This window comes from Psittacula echo, assembly GCF_963264785.1.
Source record: "Psittacula echo genome assembly, chromosome: 1".
NCBI classification, from domain to species: Eukaryota; Metazoa; Chordata; class Aves; order Psittaciformes; family Psittacidae; genus Psittacula; species Psittacula echo.
This window is the reverse complement of record NC_137735.1, coordinates 128364600-128376674: the sequence shown is the minus strand read 5'-3', so window position 1 is coordinate 128376674 and position 12075 is coordinate 128364600. Positions and strand designations below refer to the sequence as shown.

Below are 12075 nucleotides of genomic sequence, written 5' to 3'. Positions count from 1 at the left end.
CATCCCATATCCCATCCCATATTCCATCCCACATCTCTGCCCATATCCCACCTCATATCTCTGCCCATATCCCATCCCATATCTCTGCCTGTATCCCATCTCGTATCTCTTCCTATATCCCATCCCACATCTCTTCCTATATCCCATCCCACATCCCATTTCATATCTCTGCCCATATGCCTTCCCATATCCCATCCCTTATCCCATCCCATATCCCTTTCCATATTCCATCCCATATCCCTGCTCTCATCCCCTGCATCCACCCATCCATGCCCTTCCCGCGCCCCATTCCCTATCCCACATCCCGCCGCCGCCCGTGCCTGCGGGAAGTCCGGGTCCCTGGCGCGCAGGGCCAGCACGTGCCCGCCGTAGGTGAGCAGCAGCGCGGCCTCGCGCGCTCCCGCCGGCACGAAGGCGCGGAAGGAGGAGCGCGGGAAGCGCGGCGGGTGCCGGTTGGGAGCCAGCACCCGCACCACGGCCTGAGCCACCGCGAACTTGGTCACATCGTTCACCTGCGACGCCTGCGGCGGGGACAGGGCATGGATATGGGATGTGGGGTATGGGGCATGGACGTACGGGAGATGGGACATGGGGTATGGGATATGGGGTATGGGATATGGGGATATGAGATATGGGGATATGTGTATACGGGATATGGGGATGTGAGATCTGGGGATATGGCGATATGGAATTTGTGATATGGGATATGGATATGGGGATATGGGATGAGGGACACCCATGACCCCTCCTGACCCCCCCAAACCTCCTGACCCCCCCTCACCCCTATGACCCATTCTGACCCCCCCAACCTTATCACCCCCCATGACCCCAATTACCCCCCAGATCCCGATGTCCCCCCTTGCCCTCCCAAACCCCCTTAACCCCCGTGACTCCCCCAACCCCCCCGACCCCCATGAGCCCCCTGCCCCCCCTGCCCCGTTGCCCCCCACCATGACGCTGAGGCTGATGGCTGGGGTCCGGCGGCTGCTCTCCACTGCCCGCAGCAGCGTGATGGCCCCCGTCATGTTGTCGATGTGGAACCGGCTGCTCTCCTGGCCTGAGGGGGGGTGAGCTGCGGACACCCCCACACCCCCTGACCCCCCCACACCCCCACCCCACCTCCTGACCCCCCCATCCCCTGAACCTCCCCTTTACACCAGACCCTCCCCTTGCATCCATCACCGCAAGGCATTGTGGGAAACTCTCCCCCAGCATCACTAAGGAATGGTCCCCAATGCCCCCCCCCAATTAGACACCCATATGGGGGAGGCACATGGTGGGGGAGGTTGTTCCAGGGGTGACCTGCCCCACCATGGTCACCCTGCATCCCCCCCCATAATGGGGGTGGGATTAGCCCCCCCCCCCCCACCTAATCCCTTTAGAAAATTGGATCCTGGCAATTGGATTGAGACAAAGCAGATCCGCCTGGAATGGGGACCCTGGAATGGGGACCTCCCCCCAGCACTGCTTGCCCCAGGGAATGGGGGTACACAGAGGACCCTGGCACTGTGACCCCCCTCAGGCACTGCCACCATTCAGCCCACCTGTGTCCATGTGTCCATGTTGCCATGTCCCCATACCCCCCACATCCCCAGGGCCATGTCCATATCCTCATATCCTCATGTCCCCATGTCCACGTACCATGTCCACGTCCTCATATCCCATATCCCCATGTCCCATGTCCATATCCCATGTGCCACATCCCATATCCCATGCATCCATGTCCCATACCCCGACGTCCCCATGTCCCATGTCTATGTTCATTTCCATGTTCCCATGTCCCCATATCCACATATCCCCGTGTCCCGCATCCCGCATCCCACATCCCATGTCCCACCCCCGTACCTGCCAGCAGGGAGTAGGTGATGGCCGCCCTCAACCCCCTGTCCCCATCCTCTGCGTAGACATCGCCGGGGCTGAAGCTGAGGGGCCCCGTCTGTGTTTGGGGGTGTCACAGACACAGCCAAGCCACAAGACCCCCCCATGCTCCCCCCCCCGGTGTCCGCCCCCCCCCCCCCCCCCGGCCCCACCTGGAGCTGCCCCTCGGTGACGTTGGCGGTGTAGATGGGGCTGGTGCAGAGCGTGAGGCCGCGGTGGGTGCGGGGGGCGCAGGGCAGGAACTGCGGGTACTGATCATCCCCGTCCAGCACCTGCACCCGCACCCGCGCCGACGCGTTGAACCGCTCCCGCGTGTTCATCTCCTGAGCCGTGGGCACGGGGACACAGGGACATGGGGATATGGAGACATGGGGATATGGATATAGGCATGGGTAATGCATGAGGACATGGGGACGTGGGCATGGAGGTATGGACATGGGTAACGGCATGAGGACATGGGAACATGGACATGGGGATAGGGACATGGGGATATGGGGACATGGACATGGAGACATGGATATATGGGGACATGGACATCAGGATATAGACAGGCGATACGGGGACATGGGGACATGGGGACATTGTCATACAGGCACACAGACACACAGGTACATGGACACACGGACACACATACGTGGACACATGGGGACATGAATATATGGATACACAGGAACATGGACACACAGGAACATGGACCCAAGGTGACATGGACCCACAGATACATGGACACATGGAGACAGGAATACATGGGGATGTGGCTACATGGACACACATGTCTTACATGGCACAGGGATCCCCAAAGGGACCCCATGGGACAGGAACACCCATGCAATACGGACCTCAGACAAAGGACAAGGACAACCAGGCCCAGAGCAACTGATAAAGGGAACCCCACGGTACAGAGACCCCTCTAGGGCACAGAGACCCCCAGGCCACAGTGACCCCCGACAAAGGGGACCCTAAGGCAAGAGACCCCATGGGACAAGGGACACCCAGGGCACAGGGATCCCCAATGGGACAGGGGCCCTGGAGAAGGAACCCCCATTGCACAGGGACTCCCCCCTAACAAAGAGCCCCCGGGCACAGGGTGCCAATGGGACACGGCCCCCAGACACAGAGACCCCCCTCATCCCCACGGGTCCCCCCCGTGGCACCTGCTGGCGGGGGGGGCTGTGTCTCATTAAGGAAATGAGGGATTGAGGGCGGGGGGGGATCAGTCACCCCCAATTAGTGGGGACATGGGACGGGGGGGCACAACCACACGTGTGTGCGTCCCATGTCCCTGTGTCCCGTGTCCTGTGTCCCAGCAGAGCCAGGGATGGGCCTGGAGTGGGCATGAGATTCCCAGACCCCCAGACATGGGGCTACATGAGTGTGGGATGGAGATGACACATGAAGAGGGGATGAGGGACATGGGGTGGGCAGAGGGGACATGACACGTCCGCAAGGTCCCCAGGCCTGTGGCCATGGGGCTGCATGGATGTGGGGTGGAGGTGGCAAGGACATGAAGGGACATAGGGTGGAGCTGGCATGGGCAGGGGTAACGCAGGGTGGGCAGAAGGGATGTGGTGTGTCTACAAGGTCCCCAGACCCCCACCTTCATGGGGCTTCATGGACATGAGGTGGATGGCAGGGACAGGAGGGGACATGGAGGGGGGGGCGTGAGGTCCACAGACCTCCAACCATGGAGCCACAAGGACATAAGGTGGAGATGGCACGGGGAGAGGGGACATAGGGACACGGGATGGAGAAGGGACATGCCATGTCCATGAGGTCCCCAGGCCCACAACCACGGGAACCATGGCTGTGGGGGGGAGGTGGCAGGACAGGAGGGGACTCAGGGACACGGGGTAGAAATGCAGGTCCGCAGCCCCCCATCAGTGGGGCTGCGGTTCCAGGGGGCCGCGGTGGGGCTGGGTCTCACCACGGCGGTGACCACGACCTCCAGCTGCTGCCGGCTCTCGAAGTCGAGCGCTCGCGCCAGCACCACCTTCCCGCTGTTGGGGAGGTCGATGCGGAAGAACCTGGCGTCGGGCTGGGGCCGGTGGCGGGGGCTCAGCAGATGGCACCGGACACCCCCCCCCCCCCGGGCACGGCCGCCCCCGCGTGGCCCCGCGCGGCCCCGTGCCCTGATCCCGGCTCACCGAGGCGGTGTCGATGACGTACATCAGCGTGTCCCCGTCCGCGTCCTCCGCCTGCGCGCTGAACACCACCGAGTGCACGGCCGCCAGCTGCCGCCGGTCCCCAGCGCCAGCAGCGTCACCAAGGGTGACCAAGGGAACACAATGGGACACAGTGGGACACAGCGGGACACAGTGGCACCCGACGGCACTCAGTGAGATCCAATGGTACCCAACGGCACCCAACGGCACCCAACGATATCCAATGGCACCCGACAAGAGTCAATGAGACCACATGGAACCCAGCGGCACCCAATGGCATCCAATGGCTCTCAACAGCACTCAGTGAGATCCAATGGCATCCAAGGGCACACAACAGCACTCAATGGAACACAATGGGACACAACAGCACCCAATGGAACCCAACAGTACCCAATGTACTCAAGGACATCCAATGGCACCCAACAGCAACCAAGGGTACACAACAGCACCCAAGAGCAGTCAATGGCATCCAACGGAACCCAATGGCATCCAAAATCCATGACCATGGGCATCCCTGTCCCTAAGACCCTGCCCATGCCTATGCTCACACCCATCCCTGTCCCCACGTCTATCCCTCTCCCCCAATCCATGCCCATGGCCATCCCTGTCCCCATCCTTGTCCCATGCTGTCACCTCGCTGACGTTGTGGGTGAGGTCGGAGGCGCCCTGGAAGTGGGGCCGGTTGTCGTTCTCATTGAGGACCTGGACGATGATCCGATACTCGACCTGCGGGGGTGACCCATGGTGGAACCAAGCCCCACGGAGCCCCCGGAACCCCCTGGGGTGCCCGGGGCTGTACCGGGGAGAAGCCATCCTCAGCGCAAGTCAGGGCCACCATCAGCACCGGGGACTCCAGCTCCTGCAAAGGGGACATGGTGGAAGGGGCTTGAGATCCCCAGGGACACCCCAAGAGGGTCCCTCACCCAGTGGGTGCAGGTGGAGGGAGGTGGGTGCTCGATGAATGAGGGTGCAGTGCGCAGAGACAGGAGGGACACCAGATGGAAGTGGGTGCAGTAGGTGTGCAGGATGGATGCATGGAGTCAGGATGGGCACAGGACAGACACACAATGGGTGTAGCAGATGCAGGATGGACACAGGGTGGGTGAAGGATGGATGGATGGATGGATGGATGGATGGATGGATGGATGGATGGATGGATGGATGGATACAGTATGAGTGCAGAAAGGATGGAGAGACCCAGGATGGACCTGGGATGGACATGGGGTAGATGGGCTCAGAATGAACCCAAGATGGATAGATGGACCCAGGATGAGTGCAGGATGGATGGACCCAAGGTAGACCCAGGATAGACCCCAGTGGATGAAGGATGGATAAAGAATGGACACTGGAAGACGGATGGATGGATGCAGGGAAGATGCAGTTGGATGGAGGAGCAATGGAGGAGGGATGGGCAGAGCAGGATGGAAGAAGGCGGAGGAATGAGGTGGGCAAGATCGTTGCAGGATAAAAGATGGGTGAAGGATTGACACAGGATGGGCACAGGCAGATGCAGAATGGATGGAAAATGGAGAGAGGTGGATTGAAGGAGGGATGATGGAGGGAAGTGGATGCAGATGGGACACAGGGATGCAGGACGGGTGGAGAATGGAGGTAGATGGGCACACGGTGGATGCAGGATGGAGGATGGGTGAAGAATGGACCCAGGATGGGTGAGGATGGATGGAGAATGAGTGGAGGATGGATGGAGGCAGGATGGTGGATGAAGACAGGTGAACACACGATGGAGGCACAATGGAGGCAGGACGATTGGGGGATGGATGGTCCGTGAAGGCAGGGTGGAGAACGGATGGAGGATGGACCAAGGATGGGTGCAGGATGGTTGGAGAGTGGATTCAGGATAGATGGAGGCAGATGGACACATGGTGGAGGCACAATGGAGACAGGATGGAGGTGGGTTGGAGGCAGGATGGTGGGAGGATGGAGGCAGGATGGAAGTTGGATGGATGCAGGCTGGAGCTGGGCAGCTCCCGGTGGCCTCACCTCACGGTCAAGTGCGCGCCCGTTGGAAGCGTTGAGCCTGAGGCTGCGCCCGTCCAGGTAGAACCAGGCAGCGTCATGGCCGATGAGGCAGAGCTGCAGCGGTGCCCCAGGCGCGTCGCTCCCTGCCGGCAGCCGCGTCACCAGGCTCCCATGGGCGCTGTTCTCCGCGATCTCCGTGAACACGTTCCCGAAGCTGCCGCAGCCATCGCCTTGCGCTGCGCCCGCAGGGTGTGGGGCACGTGTGGGGCATGTCCATGAGGGTCCCCAGATCTATGGCTCCATCTCCAGGCCCACATTTCCTCATGACCCCATCCCCTGGATCCCCATCCCCTTAGGTCACCATTCCTCATGGTGGCTACCCCCAGGTTCCCCAAGCCTTTGGGTTCCCATCTCCAGGGTCTGCATCCCCAGGGTCCCCATCCCCTGGTGACCATGTCCCCTGGGTCCCCTGCTTCGGGTCCCCATGTCTCATGGTTGTCACCCCACAGTGTGACATTCTGTGGTGACCCCGTCACCTGTATCCCCATCCTTGGGTCTTCATCCCTAGGGTCCCCTTCCCTGGTGACCCCATCTCAGGGTCCCCAAGGCCCCAGCCACTGTCCCCACCAGCCGCTGGGTCCCCCATCCCCATTGTTCCCAGCCTGCGCTCACCGGTGGCCAGCAGCAGCGCCAGGCAGGCGGCCAGGAGAGCCGGGCAGGACGGTGCCGCCATGGGGACAGGGACGGGACCCTCGGTGGTGCCCTGCACGGGGGAAGGACCGTGGCTGGCACCGCGTTCCTGTCCCTTGTCCTTATCCTTTGTCCCCCCGCGCCCCCACATCTGTGTCCCATCAGCCATGGTCTCGTGCTTCCAGCCCCAGGTCCCCATCCCTGTCCCCCACCAGGTCCCTGTCCCGGTGTCCCCTTCCCCATCTTCCCATCCGTGGGGTCTCCATCCCCACATTCCTGTACCCTGTGTTCCCACCTTGGGGTCCCCCTGCCCTTGTCCCCGTGATCCTGCCTCCCCCAGTACCCATCCCTCTGTTCCGATCCCTGGGTCCCCTTCCCCTGGGTCCCCATCCCCAGGTCCCAGTCCCTGTTCGTCCCCACCCCTGTCCCCTTCCCCTGGGCATCCCCCGTTGTTGGGTGCCCCCGTCCCCGTGGTCTCGGGGCTCAGGGGTCCGAGGGGACACCCGTGTCCCCCCCCCATGTCCCCCGTGTGTCCCCTCCGTGTCCCTCTCGGGTTCCCCCCATGCCCCCCCCCACCCGGACACCCTCAGCCTGTGGGGGCGGCCACCATCTGGCGCGTCCCCCCCATTAGCTAATTAGAGCGGGGGGGTCCGCATCTGCCACCCAACACCCCCCCAGCACCGCACTTGGGTCCCCCCACGCTGCGCCCCAACACCGGGACCCCCCCCGGACCCCCGCCGAGCCCCCCGGACCCCGTTACCTGCCCGGTGCTGCTGCCCCGGCCCGGGGGGGGGAGGGGGGGATTAACGGGGGGAGGGGCCGCGCTGCCCGCACCGCCCCGTGCGGGGTAAATCCTGCCCGAGCCGCCCCGTCTGCCCTGCGCTGCCTGCACCGCCCTGCCTGTACTGGGGTATGTGCTGCCTGCACCGGGTGTCCGCTGCCTGCCCTGCCTGCGCTGGGGTAAGTCCTGCCTGTGCTGCCTGCCCTGGGATATCTGCTACTCTCCGTGCCTGTGCTATTCCCTGCCTGTGCTATTCCTTGCCTGTTCTGCCTATGTTATTCCCTGCCTGTGCTGCCCATTCTGCCTGCACTACCTTGGGGTGTGTCAATACATGTGCCATCCCTGCCTGCACTGCCCGTGCTATTCCCTTCCTGCACTGCCTGCTTTGCCTGCGCTGCCCTGGCGTGTCTCCTGCCTGCAGCTCTCTCCTGTCCGCGGATGCGACACGCGGGTGCTGCCGGGAGCATTCCCCGCCCGCAGCACCTCCCCTGCCCGTGCCTGCTTCCTGCACTGCCTGCGATGCCTGCACCGCTGTACCATCCCCTGCCTGCACCATCTCCCCTGGGGCTGCTGCCTGTGCAGAACGAAGGAGTCCCCTGAATGTGCTATTCGCTGCCTGTGCCATCCCTGCCTGCACTGCCTGTGCTCTCCTGCCCTACCCCTGCCTGCAACGGGTGAGTGTGCACGGGTGTGTGCACTACGGTGAGTCCACGGGGGGAGGTTGGGGCTGCACTAAGCAGCTTTGGGGACAAGGTCGGGGCATGGGGGCAGCAGCTGATCACAGGTGTGCATGTGCACGGCGTGTGCACGCGTGCACGTATGCAGCTGTGTGTGCATGCACACGTCTATGTACATGTGTGTTTGTGCATGCAGGAGTGCATGTGAGTGCATGCATGTAAAGGCTTCTGCACGCACAAGCGTGTATGTGTGCGCACGTGTGTGTGCATGCAAGGGGGATGTGTGCATGCACATGTGTGTATGTGTCTGTGTCCACACGTGTGTGTGCATGCAAGGGGGATGTGTGTACGCACACGTGTGCATGTGCCTGTGTGTGTGTGTGTACATACATGTGTGTGTGCATGCACGTTTAAGTATCTGCACAGGTGTCTGCATGCACACGTGTGCACACGCGCATGTGCGTATTCACATGTCTGCATGCACATGTGCACTTGCATGTGTGCACACATACAAAGGTGCATGGATGCACGTGAATGAGTGTGCCTGCATATGCGCATGTGAACATCAGTGTGTGCTGGCTTGTGCATGCACGCAATGGGCATGCATGCGTACACGTATGTCTGTGCATGCACACGTGTGCACACGTATGCAAGTCCTGATGTATGCAAGCACATGTGTGCGTGCACAGGTGTGTGTGTGCAGGCACATGTATGCGCGCACACGTGTGCGTATGTGCAGGAACGTGTGTGTGTGCACACGTGTGTATGTGCAGGCCCATGTGTGTGTGCACACGTGTGTGCATGTGTAGGCACATATATGTGTGCACACATGTGTGTGTGTGCAGGCACATGTGTGTGTGCAGGCACATTTATGTGTGCATACGTGTTTGTGTCCAGGCACATGTATGTGTGTGTGCACACATGTATGTATGCGCACGCACATGTATGCGTGCAAGCTAGGCTGTTTCTTCACACGTGCACCCAGCTGCACCTCTGCACACGTGTGTGTGTGTTACCCCTCACCTGCACATGTGCCCATCACCCCTTCAGTACCCCCTGCTCCCTGGGGTGTGGGTGTCCCTGTCCAGGCCCCTGTGCCCCATAGTGTGACCCTGCCTCATGTTCCCATGCCCCATAGCATGTTCTTGTCCCGCCCTCCCTGTGCCCCAGTGTGTCCCACCCATGACCCTCTCCCACCCTGTGCCTCATAGCTTGTCCCCACCCCATGGCCTGTCCCTTCCCTGTGCTCCATAATGTGTTTCTCCCCCACCCTGTGCCCCATAGCGTGTCCCCACACCATGTTCCTGTGCCCCATTGTGTGTCCTTGTCCTTCCCCTGTGCCCCATAGCGTGCTCCCACCCCATGTTCCTGTGCCCCATAGCATGCCCCCATCCATGTCCCTGCCCCCTTGTGCCCCATAGAATGTCCCCACCCTATAGCCCTGCCCCCTCCATGCCCCACCGCCTATCTCCCCACACCCCCCCCCCCCCAGCCCCACACCGCACCCCACAGAGCAGAGGAGGCCGCCAGCGGTGACAGCTCATGTTGGGGACCCGCGGGGGGCACGGTCCAACGGCCGCGTGTCCCTGGGGGTGGCCCAGACCCGCTCGGTCAGGGATGGGGCAGGAGTGGGCATGGAGCAGGCAGGGAACGCGCATGGGCCGGCAGGAGGGGACGAGGAGCAGGCAAGGACGAGGCAGGGATGGGCAGGGAGCGGGCAGAGCGAGCCAGGAGCAGTCAGGATCGCTCAGGAGCAGTCAGGATCACGCAGCCCGGCGGCGGCACTTCCCGTTCCAGCGCCGCTGACCCACAGTCACGGGAGCCTCAACACTCCCCCCATCAGCACCGCGGGAGGGGCCTGAGGCCCCCGGCGGGGGGAGTTTAGGGTCTCCAGAGAGGGATTTTGGGGTCCAAAGAGGGGATTTTGCGGTCCAAAGAGGGTTTTGAGGTCCGGGGGGCGGGGGTTGAGCTCCTCCGAGGGTGTTGATGACCTCGGAGGTGGGGTTTAGGACCCCGGGGGCTGTTTTGGGGTCCCAAGGCGGGTATTTAGGACCTCTGGGGGTGTTTGAGGTGCCGGGGGGCGGTTGGGGTCCCGGAGGAGGGGGTCCAGGACACCACAGGGGAGAAATTGGGTTTCCCGGGCAGGGCTGAGGTCCCCCGGGGCGGTTCCAAGGGGGTTCCAGGGGTGCTCCATGGGGGTTGTTCCGGGAGGGCCCGCTCTTAGCGCAGGTCCTCGGGGGAGAAGAGGCCCCTGGCGCGGCGCAACACCGAGTCCTTGCTGGGGTCGTAGGGGTGGTCCTTGGAGGGGATCTCGAGCACGGCGGGCAGCGGCCGGCGGTGCTCCTCCACGGCGTGCCGGATGAGGTCGGCCACGCACTGGCTGATCAGGATGATGCCGATGTCCTCCCGGCTCAGAAAGCTCCTGCGGGCGGGCCGGGGCTCCCGTCAGCACCCGAACCCCCCCGTCCCTACCCGTTGTGGGGGTGTGTGTGCCCCCCCCCGGCGGAGCGGCGCCTACCGGAACGCCTCCTCGATCTCGGCCACGCTCGTCTCCTTCCCCACCACCAGGAAGTTGGGCTTGCGGTGCTTGTCCAGCTCGCCGATGCCGCCCAGCAGGAACCCGGTCACCGTGTCCTCATCGCCCAGCACCGCGATCAGCTTCCCGCGCCCCGACATGGCCGCGACCAGCACCGGCACCGAGACCCGTCCACGACCAGCGCCGCCGGGAGCCGAGACAGGCCACGCCCCCTGCCCCTCGGAGCCACGCCCCCCCGCGCCTGCGTGGAGCGGTTCGAGCGGAGCCCCGCCCCCGACGCAGTGACCACGCCCCCTGTCGATTATAGCCCGGTCGCCGTGGCCACGCCTCCAACTGAGCACGCCGCGTGCCCTCGTTACCACGGCAACGCCGCTGTCGCCCCGCCCACACGGCCACCTACCAGCATTGCGCATGCGGGGCTAACACCCTAGGGATACCCCAAAGTCAATGGGGAGACCGCCACATTCCATGGAGATACTCCCAAACTCCCATGCGTCACCCCAAATTCCATGGGGAGAGCCCCCAACTCCATGAGGACAACCCCAAACTCTATGGGGACACCCTCCAACTCCGCGGGGACACCCCTGTCATGTCAACTTGGGGGTCCTCCATCACGTCACCACAGGGAACCTCGATTATGTCACCTCAGGAACCCCTCCATCATGTCACAATGGGGACGGTATCTGGGAGCCTGCGTCAGCAGATCTGCTCCACCAACACAGCTAAGACCTGAGACCATAGAATCATAGAATAGTTTGGGTTGGAAAGGACCTTAAGATTATCCAGTTCCAACCCCCCTGCCATGGGCAGGGACACCTCACACTAAACCATGCCACCCAAGGCTCTGTCCAACCTGGCCTTGAACACCACCAGGGATGGAGCATTCACAACCTCCCTGGGCAACCCATTCCAGTGCCTCACCACCCTCTCAGTAAAGAATTTCTTCCTTATATCCAATCTAAACTTCCCCTGTTTCAGTTTGAACCCATTACCCCTTGTCCTGTCACTACAGTCCCTGATGAAGAGTCCCTCCCCAGCATCCTTGTAAGCCCCCTTCAGATACTGGAAGGCTGCTATGAGGTCTCCACGCAGCCTTCTCTTCTCCAGGCTGAACAGCCCCAACTTTCTCAGCCTGTCTCCATACGGGAGGTGCTCCAATCCCCTGATCATCCTCGTGGCCCTCCTCTGGACTTGTTCCAACAGTTCCATGTCCTTTTTATGTTGAGGACACCAGAACTGCACACAATACTCCAAGTGAGGTCTCACGAGAGCAGAGTAGAGGGGCAGGATCACCTCCTTCCACCTGCTGGTCACACTCCTTTTGATGCAGCCCAGGATACAGTTGGCTTTCTGGACTGCGAGCGCACACTG

The 12075-nt window shown here is 62.2% G+C and overlaps 1 protein-coding gene across 1 annotated transcript; it reads right to left on the bottom strand.

Annotated features, from left to right (window-relative positions):
* Positions 1–9730: 9730 nt before the first annotated feature.
* LOC308224655 (V-type proton ATPase subunit F-like) lies at positions 9731–10894 on the bottom strand. The gene is made up of 2 exons (XM_080624809.1): positions 10687–10894; positions 9731–10590 (listed from the first exon to the last, which is right to left on the bottom strand). The coding sequence occupies exons 1-2, from the start codon at positions 10842–10844 to the stop codon at positions 10389–10391; spliced, it is 360 nt and encodes a 119-aa protein (XP_080480935.1). The 5' UTR covers positions 10845–10894; the 3' UTR covers positions 9731–10388.
* Between the last annotated feature and the right edge of the window lie 1181 nt (positions 10895–12075).